Source organism: Protobothrops mucrosquamatus, unplaced genomic scaffold (assembly GCF_001527695.2).
Source record: "Protobothrops mucrosquamatus isolate PMUCROS unplaced genomic scaffold, P.Mucros_1.0 scaffold2514, whole genome shotgun sequence".
Lineage (NCBI taxonomy): Eukaryota > Metazoa > Chordata > Lepidosauria > Squamata > Viperidae > Protobothrops > Protobothrops mucrosquamatus.
Genome location: NW_015388578.1, coordinates 134,948 through 144,151, shown reverse-complemented (window position 1 = coordinate 144,151; position 9,204 = coordinate 134,948). Strand labels below are relative to the sequence as shown.

The following is a 9,204-nucleotide window of genomic DNA, read 5'->3' as shown; positions in this document are numbered from 1 at the left end:
GGGGGGGGGGGAGAGGGAAATATAATAAAAGAATAAACGCTCATAAATATTCCTGTTAGACCCGAACAGAGAGTTCAGCCAAGGTGTTAGAACAGCTGTAACCTGGCTGATTTTTCCCCCCATAGTGCATCTCAGATGTTCCTGGGGTTTAACTCAATTATTTATCAGCTCAGAGTTGCATCGGAGAAGAAAATTAAACAGAGGGTTTCTTGGTAAGATAATGAAACTTAGGGAGGCGAAATGCAGACTAGTCAACTGGATAACCGGAGAAATAATTCTGTGCACGTAACAGGATCGGCTGCTCAAGTTTCTCTTTGCTGAGGGTGTGTGGGCGTATGGGTGTTGTGTGTGTTGTAATGGAAAGTGAGAAGGTATATTGAGTAAAATACAGACAGGATTTGGTGGATCGCCACAGTTAGATGCGACTGGGATTTGGCTAATCTGAAATACACAGATTGCTTGGAAAGGCTCAATCACTCGAGACAGCAAAGAATTAAATCCATTTAAGGTCATAAGATTGAAATTGTTCTAGGATGTCTGCCTCGGTGGGTGGGTGTCCTCATTTCAATGCTTGGCTGGAAGTTTAAGAGCGATAGATTGGCTATAATAAGATATGTTCAGAATTCTTACCCAACCGTGGCGAGATTAGAAACAGATGCATTACGATCTTATTTCGCTCACGCAAAGTTGTAGCTCAGCTTAAAGCGGAATCCACCTTTAATGTCTCGATTTTATACTTGTGTGAAGCAGGGAGAGTAACAGATGGTTAACGGAAGCAATGAAAATGCTCCTGGTGCTATTATTATACATAATGTAATCTGCTTCCAAAAGTTCTTGGTAAAATAACCTAGTCCAGATAAAGTCCCTCTCCCCTTAATCTTTAGTTCCCTTTGGTATCTATCTATCTATCTATCTATCTATCTATCTATCTATCTATCTATCTATCTATCTATCTATCTATCTATCTATCTATCTATCTATCTATCTATCTATCTATCATTTAACGTTTCTCTCCATCCATATCATTATCTATCTATCTATCTATCTATCTATCTATCTATCTATCTATCTATCTGTCTGTCTGTCTGTCTGTCTGTCTGTCTGTCTGTCTATCTGTCTGTCTGTCTGTCTGTCTATCTATCATCTATCTATCTATCTATCTATCTATCTATCTATCTATCTTGTATCTATCTTCTATCTGTCTCATCTATCTATCATCAGTATTTATATCTATCTATCTTCTCTCTCTCTCTCTCTCTCTCTCTCTCTCTCTCTCTCTCTCTCTCTCTCTCTCTCTCTATCTATCTATCTATCTATCTATCTATCTTTCTATAACAAGCTCTTCTTTGTCAGAAGGGTGATTTCGAATCCAAATCTGTGGAATTCTGCACAGCTGGAGATCCAGCTGTGTCATAAGTATATTAAACATGAACTGAATCATTAAAAAGCCATAAATATACGCCATTTCACATTGCATTTGGGGACAAATAGGTTTCTTGAGCAATGGCTGCTAGTGTCGAGCCTCATGATTCTTTAATGTTCATTTCTTGTCCAAAATATCGGGAGCAATGGTTGGATTCAGTCATTCCTGTTTCCTCCATTAGTTCAGAATAGCTTTCGGGATACCTGCTCCTCTGTCTTACAATTATTATAGGATTTTTTTTTCTTTCTTTCTTTCTGTTTTGGCAAATGTCTTTAGCACAACTCTGTTTTGAATCCAGAGGACAAGGAACAGAAGTACAACTTGTGATATAAAAAGGACTTGCACTTAAGAGTAAAAGCAATCAAGAAAGACCCCCACGGAGATGTTCTACAAACAGTTGTTTAAACAGGAAAACAGTCTGTCAGATACTTGTCGGTATTTAAAAAAACACTCATTTCTAATTTGTTGGAAGTGAATTAATCGCGATGAATATGAATTCTTCCCATTAGGGACAGCTGAATCCCCAGGAATAGACCCCAGAGATGAGGGGTCTTTGATGCTCTCTCAGCTTGGTTATTTTCTTGCAGATGTTTTATTACCCAACTAGGTAACATCAGCAGCAATGATGATGCTACCTGGTTTAGGTAATGAAACATCTGGAAGAAAACAACCAAGCTCAGAGAGCACCAAGGACTGATAATATTACCTAGGTTGGGTCATGAAACATCTGCAAGGAAACCACCAAGCCCAGAGAGCACCAAGGAGCCCTCATTTCAACCCTGAGCTACAAATATTCTCCATTGTTGAGACCCCCAAAGAATAATGCATGGCATGGTGGCCTAGAAGCTAGCAAAGATATGGAGAAGTTCTACCTTTCTTTAATGATTTTTACAGGCCTGGATTTAGTTAGGGTTGCCAGGTGTCCACTATTTGAGTGGACAGTCCACTTTTTTCACATTATGTTCACTATTTTTTTCACAAAATAGTGGACATTTTTTTTATTCAAAAGCTTTATGATGAAATGGTACGTAATCTAAAGCTGCACAGTCTACTTTTTTTACTACTTAATCCCCCCCCCCCGCTTATCCGCTATTTTTTGGAAGCAGACCTGGCAACCCTAGATTTAGTTCCGGTAAACTGCAATCCAACCAGGAAGCAAGCAAGCAGGCCGACAAGCAAATTAAATAATGAATAAGTCATTGCTTCAGGTAGGGAGCTAGAAGGTTTGATGCAAGAAAAAAATTTAATATTGGCCCTTCTAGTGTTCTAAGATGCTAAGCATGGGTTAATTACTAGGAAAAGGGTAAAGCAAAAGATGGAGAAGGAAGCAGAAGAGCTGAGAGATGTTGTTTTCCAAGTGGGATAATCTGGCTGTCTTGCAACTGAATCCCAGAGGTAATCGGGCAATTTTCTGATTAGAATCTGAAAGGAGGGAGGGTCTTTTCATTTTTTCATTTATTTATGGGTCCAATTTATATAGCCAACCGCTTCCTCTCTACGGTGGAAAAAGCATCCCTCTGGTTCTGTGCCTTTGCAGACCGTTAAGATTTAAGGAGGATACTTTTTTTCATTCTGATTAATATTTTTTTCTTCTTCTCCCGTGCCATCAAGGGGATGTTGAGAGCTCAATGGAACTTGGAATGGAAGCTCCTCAACGCAACTCAATGAAAACAACCCTCCCTGGCCGTGTTTCTACCATTGTCAGATCCTGCAGCTGTCTTCCAAATCCTACTTTTGGGGGGGGGGTGTTCTCAGCTAAATGTCCTCCGTCACACCTTCTTGAAGAAGATGAAGGTCAAAAAAAGAGAAGGAAGGAAGAGGAGAAGGAGTCACATAATTTTTTGTGGGAGACAACGATCCAGGGCGGTGACATTCAGCAGTCGATGATGGATTGCGGCTAAAAAGAATTGATGGTTGGTTGGCTTGCAAGAACCTTCTTCTACGCCTGTGAAGTCATCATTAATGTCTCTTTTTTTTCCCCCTTTTAAGGGTAAAACAAGGCCCGACTTACCCCATCCAATGCCATAGTAGTATAAGAGCTTGTTCTCTTCGGATCCAAAGACTTTGATCACCATGCTGTAGAGGTGGAACCCTTCCACCAGCATCCAAGCAAAGGTGCTCAAGAAGAAGAAGTGAAGGAGGATGGCCAGGATTTTGCAGGGCACCTGCAAAGGAGACAAACCAGCCAAATGAACAGGAAAGACGAGGAGAAGAAGTCTTCCCATCCTTGCCCCAGATGTGCCTGCTGTTTCGCTGTCTCTGTCTCTGTCTGTCTGTCTGTCTGTCTGTCTGTCTGTCTGTCTGTCTGTCTCTCTCTCTCTCTCTCTCTCTCTGTTTCACTGTCTCTGTCTCTCTCTCTCTCTCTCTGTTTCTGTGTCTCTGTCTCTGTCTCTCTCTCTGTCTGTCTCTCTCTCTCTCTGTCCCTCTTCTCTCTCTGTCTCTCTCTCTGTCTCTATCCCTCTGTTTCTGTATCTCTGTCTCTCTCTCTCTCTCTGTCTATCTGCCTTTCTCTGTCTGTCTGTCTGTCTCTCTCTGTCTCTCTCTCTTTCTCTCTGTCTCTCTGTCTCTGTCTCTCTATTCATGTTTCTGTCTCTCTCTCTGTCTCTCTCTCTGTCTCTCTCTCTCACACACACACCCCATCAGAACAGCCATCCCAAAGGTGCATTTTCAAAAGGCAACTGGCCATTTTTTCCCCTTGAAGAAGTTTCACTTCTCAACCAAGAAGCTTCTTCAGTTAAACCCATCAATTTTCAATCTGCTGCTCCTTAGTATTCCATGAAGAATTGAAGGGAAGCTGACAGATGTTCGCAGGAGGCTTTTAAAATCCCCCTGACAGAATTACAGAATAACAGAGTTGGAAGGGACCTTGGAGGTCTTCTAGTCCAACCCCTTGCTCAAGCAGGAGACCCTATACCATTTCAGACAAACGGTTGTTCAATCTCTTCTCAAAAATCCCCAGTGTTGGAGCACCCACAACTTCTGGAGGCAAAGTCATTCCACTGATGAACTGTTGTAACTGCTAAGAGCCGCCTCCGATGAGCTAGAAGGGGTGATCAGAAGAAAACTGATAGCATCAGAGAGAAGAGTGACAGGTTTAAATTGCCATCGGTGGACAGAAAACCAGATTTATGAGCCGTAAGAGTAACCCAGAGAAGTTGGATAGAGAATCAGCCACGTTCGATGCCGGTTTCCTCCATCCGACTTCTTTGCCCTAGTCCTACTTCATCTTGGTCTAACGTGTCGTCTCCTTCTTTCCCATCAATTGGAATCCAGACACGGAAGGATTTTTTCTTGTTAGAGAAAGTCACAAAGCATTTTTTTTTTTAAAAAAAAATCTTTTTGCTTCCCAAGCTTCTGTAGGTCAGCATCTCTGCTGCCACCTGTCACACACGCGCTTCCTTCTCTTCATTGGAAGAACTGAATTAAGCTTTTGACACAATGCTGCAAGCTAGACAAACACTGTAAAGTTGCTTAGCAACTGGGTGACTCAGCTTACCTAGGCAACGTTCACTGAAGTTTCACCTAGTTGCTGTGCCAAGATTAGAATGTTTCTTCTCTTCTCCAAGACTGGATCCTTGGTGCATTGGAGAGAAAGTTCAAGGGAACCCCACACCCATACCTCATTCCCTGTGGTCTAGATATTTTATTTTTTTTCTTAACTCAAGAACAGTTCCTCCAGACTTCATGAACATACCCAGATGGGTGTATTTTGACATTCTCTCATCCCAAGGATATTTATAATTTTTTACTTCTTTACTTAGCCTACACTGCTGGGATTTTTGATGTCATTTTAGGAAATCAACCAAGGTTAACTAAATCCTACCAGTGGCTCCAGGCTTCCTGGATCTGTAGTCCACCCAGAATCGTGATGATGTTGTTTGATCAGCCAACTTCCAGATAGAGACAGTGAGATGGTCCTTCTGAGGACTATTCACATCAGTCCTAAACCAAGATATAGCTGATCTAAACTGTAGAAGATGTCCATCTATCTAGAAGAATAAGATTCTTCCATATTCACCTGGGTTGGGAAAGGCTAGTCTAGATCAGGAGTTTGGAAATTAAAATCCTCCAGATGTTGCTGAGTCCAAGGCTGCATGTTTAGTCAAAGATTTGGTAGCCAAACAATATTTAGAGGTTCATATATCTCAATCCAGCAGAGACGTCACCCTGCCAACAAAAGTGCGTATAGTCAAGGCCATGGTTTTCCCAGTTGCAATGTATGGCTGTGAAAGTTGGACCATAAGAAAGGCTGAGCGCCGAAGAATGGAGGCCTTTGAACTCTGGTGCTGGAGAAGACTCCTGCGAGTCCCCTGGACTGCAAGGTGATCAAACCGGTCAATCCTAGAGGAGATCAACCCTGACTGCTCTTTAGAAGGCCAGATCCTGAAGTTGACACTCAAGTACTTTGGCCACCTAATGAGAAGGACTCCCTGGAGAAGAGCCTAATGCTGGGAAAGATGGAGGGCAAGAGAACAAGGGGACGACGGAGAAGGAGGTGGCTGGATGGAGTCACTGAAGCAGGAGGCGTGAGCTTAAATGGACTCCAGAAGATGGTAGAGGACAGGAAGGCCTGGAGGAATGTTGTCCATGGGGTCGCAATGGGTCGGACACAACTTCGCAACTAACAAATATCTCAATCCATAAATTTAACATGTCGTTAGAATTACAGGAAGATGTCCAGAAACAACGAAAGAGGTTGAGTTGAAGGGAAGGTTTAATTGGGTTGGCAGATATTAGGGTAAAATCGCAAAAAAAAAAAAAAAAAGGATGGATGGATGGATGCCTAAAATTGCATAAAATTGCAATAAAATTGTACATTCTAAGCTGAAGGCAACTGAGATCAACCTCACACAGATTTATTTATTTTTTTTGCAAAACACTTCCAAACTAACCATCGAAACGGGGCAAAACAAATGTAAGGCTGGAGGACAGAAACGTGAATTACTAAGTCACTGAGTACAACCCATTTATTTCTAACTTGCCTTTTTTCTTAACCGGCAGAATGCACAACAGCACCCCATCATCATCATCATAATAATTTCTGAGCAGTGCAGGGGAAAAAAATGGCAGCCTCTATACGCCATCCTCTCAAAGTGACGAATAGAGAAAATTTTGCTGCCTATTATTACTTTATCTTTTTTTTTTTTCCTCTCCCAGGACCGGAAAAAGAAAAACCTTCAAACTGACAACTCGGCTCTAATAAAGTGAAACCAGATAGAATGTTACGTTGAGTGAACGGAATCGTTTTTTTTGCGTTTTGTAGGTGGGAGCCGAGCCTGTTTTATCAATGTTCACACATATGCAAGAGGGGAAAAAAACCAGGAAATATTATCATTAAAAATACAATTTTTTCTTCGCGTTGTATTGCCTCTCTGCTGTGCTGTTTTTCTCCCAGGGAAACAAAGGGGGGGGTCCCCTGTTTGACCAAAGGCCAGGAGAATTTCCGATGAAACCACATGATTATCATTATGGTTATTAATAGCATTAATTATCAAGTTAAACAGCAACCGCTGCGTTATGATTAATCTCTGCCTTTATTTTTTGGTGCAAATCAAAGGGAAAACACAAACATTTGTCATGTTTACCGTGCACCGACTATTGTCGAGCAAATGTGAAATGAATAACCTGCTTATTTAAATGCCAGCGACATTATATGCCTGTCATCACGGTGGCCGACATATAATGAAGCGGTGACAAACTGTTTAAAAATAAAGAGGGGTCCGCTTTAAAAGGCCGGGGCCTGCCGTTCAAAAGAGAGTAAGGAGTGCAGAATTGGGGGACAACAGTGCATTGTCAGGCGGGAACGTTCAGTTTAGGCAAAATTGGGTGGAAGAGATAAATATTTGGATAACCCTTGAGACATTTCTCAGCTGAGCGGTGTGCTGTGAAAAGTGAAGAGAAGAACCAGGGGTGACAGGATCGACGTCTTCCAGTACTTGAGGGGCTGCCACAAAGAAGAGGGGGGGAGTCAGTTTATTCTCCAAAACATCTGAAGGCAGGACAAGGAGCAACGGATGGAAACTAATCAAGGAGAGAAGCAATCTGGAACTAAGGAGAAAGTTCCCAACAGTGAGGACAATAAACCAGTGGAACGGCTTGCCACCAGAAATTGTGGACGCTCCATCACTGGAGGATTTCAAGAAGAGACTGGACAGGCACTTGTCTGGAATGGTATAAGGTCTCCCGCTTGAGCAGGGAGTTGAACTAGAACAGGGGTCTTCAAATGTAGCCCTTTTATGACTTGTGGACTTTAACTCCCAGAATTCCTCAGCCAGCCATGCTGGCTGAGGAATTCTGGGAGTTGAAGTCCACAAGTCATAAAAGGGCCCAGTTTGAAGACCCCTGAACTAGAAGACCTCCAAGGTCCCTACCAACTCTGTCATTCTATGTTCTATAATTAGCTGGATGAATTAACAATAAATTATGATTGAGATGTGTTTGAATATAAGTAGCTTGGATTGGTAGTTCGGCTGTTGATTTGATCTCCGAGCTTGGCGATTTGGCTGCAAACGTTTTGTCTCCATTTGGGGGGGGGACATCTTCAGTGGGCTTTGAATTGGGCTCATGTGACCATGACTCAGAAACATCTGGATAAGTAACACCCACACCAACTTACATCACACAAAAAGGGTACTTAAAGACCAGTGCTCTGACAGACGAGCACAATTCAAAGCACACTAAATACTGTATGTCCCCTCGAATGGAGACGAAATGTTTGCATCCAAATTGTCAAGCTCAGAGATCAATTATGATAAATTGTGGGTCCTCTATCGCTGGAGGTTTTTAAGAAGAGACTGGACAGCCATTTGTCTGAAGTGATATAAGGTTTCTTGCTTGAGCAGGGGGTTGGACTAGATGACCTCCAAGGTCCCTTCCAACTCTGTTAATTCCATTATTCTCCGCCATGGCTGAGTTGACGCCCAATTCAGAAGAACATCCATTTCACTCACCGTCCCAGGGTCAAACTGGAAGCTGATAAGGAGCAAGATCTGAGCCACCAAAACAGCAAATGAAAGATTGGCATGGATGTGGTAACGCTGGTTGCGGATGGTACTGACAGAGCTGCAGGGGAAAAAAGCCACGTCCATTAGTACTCTGAAAATTAAAATATTGGGTTGGGGAGTTCTGGGAGTGCTTTGAAAATTAAAATATTTCAGTAGAGTACTGGGAGTTGAAGTCCACCCATCTTAAAGTCCACCCATCTTAACAACTTGCCTCCAGAAATTGTGAATGCTCCAACACTGGAAGTTTTTAAGAAGAGATTGGACAACCATTTGTCTGAAATGGTATAGGGTTTCCTGCCTGAGCAAGGGGGTTGGACTAGAAGACCTCCAAGGTCACTTCCAACTACTCTACTCTACTCTACTCTACTCTACTCTACTCCACTCCACTCCACTCCACTCCACTCCACTCCACTCCACTCTATTCTATATTCTATTCTATTCTTTCTAAAGTTGCCAAGATTGAGAAGCATTGTTTTGGAGAAACAATGGGGGATCTGTTGTCATCCACCTGAGAGGACCACCAAGATGAGTTCCATTCTACATATCCAAGTGCCCATCACTTCTAAGTCAGATGCCACAACATCTCTCTCACACACACTCTCACTCTCTATCTCTGTGTCTCTGTGTCTGTGTCTGTCTCTCTCTCTGTCCCTCTGTCTCTGCTTTCTCTCTGTCTCTGTCTCTGTCTCTGTCTGTCTCTCTCTCTCTGTCTCTCTGTCTCTTTCTCTCTCTGTCTCTCTCTCTGTCTCTCTCTGTCTGTCTGTCTGTCTGTCTGTC

At 42.5% G+C, this 9,204-nt stretch overlaps 1 protein-coding gene across 1 annotated transcript in view; it reads right to left on the bottom strand.

The window, feature by feature from the left end:
* Nucleotides 1-3,434: 3,434 nt before the first annotated feature.
* Nucleotides 3,435-9,204, bottom strand: part of ADGRD1 (adhesion G protein-coupled receptor D1) — a gene marked incomplete at its 3' end in the record, with an annotated part of 69,010 nt that continues 63,240 nt past the window's right edge. The window contains exons 18-19 of the mRNA XM_015825146.1: nucleotides 8,374-8,485; nucleotides 3,435-3,588 (exon numbers count right to left, since the gene is read on the bottom strand). Of these exons, the coding sequence (XP_015680632.1) occupies nucleotides 3,435-3,588; nucleotides 8,374-8,485 (266 nt within the window). The remainder of the gene's footprint in view (nucleotides 3,589-8,373; nucleotides 8,486-9,204) is intronic.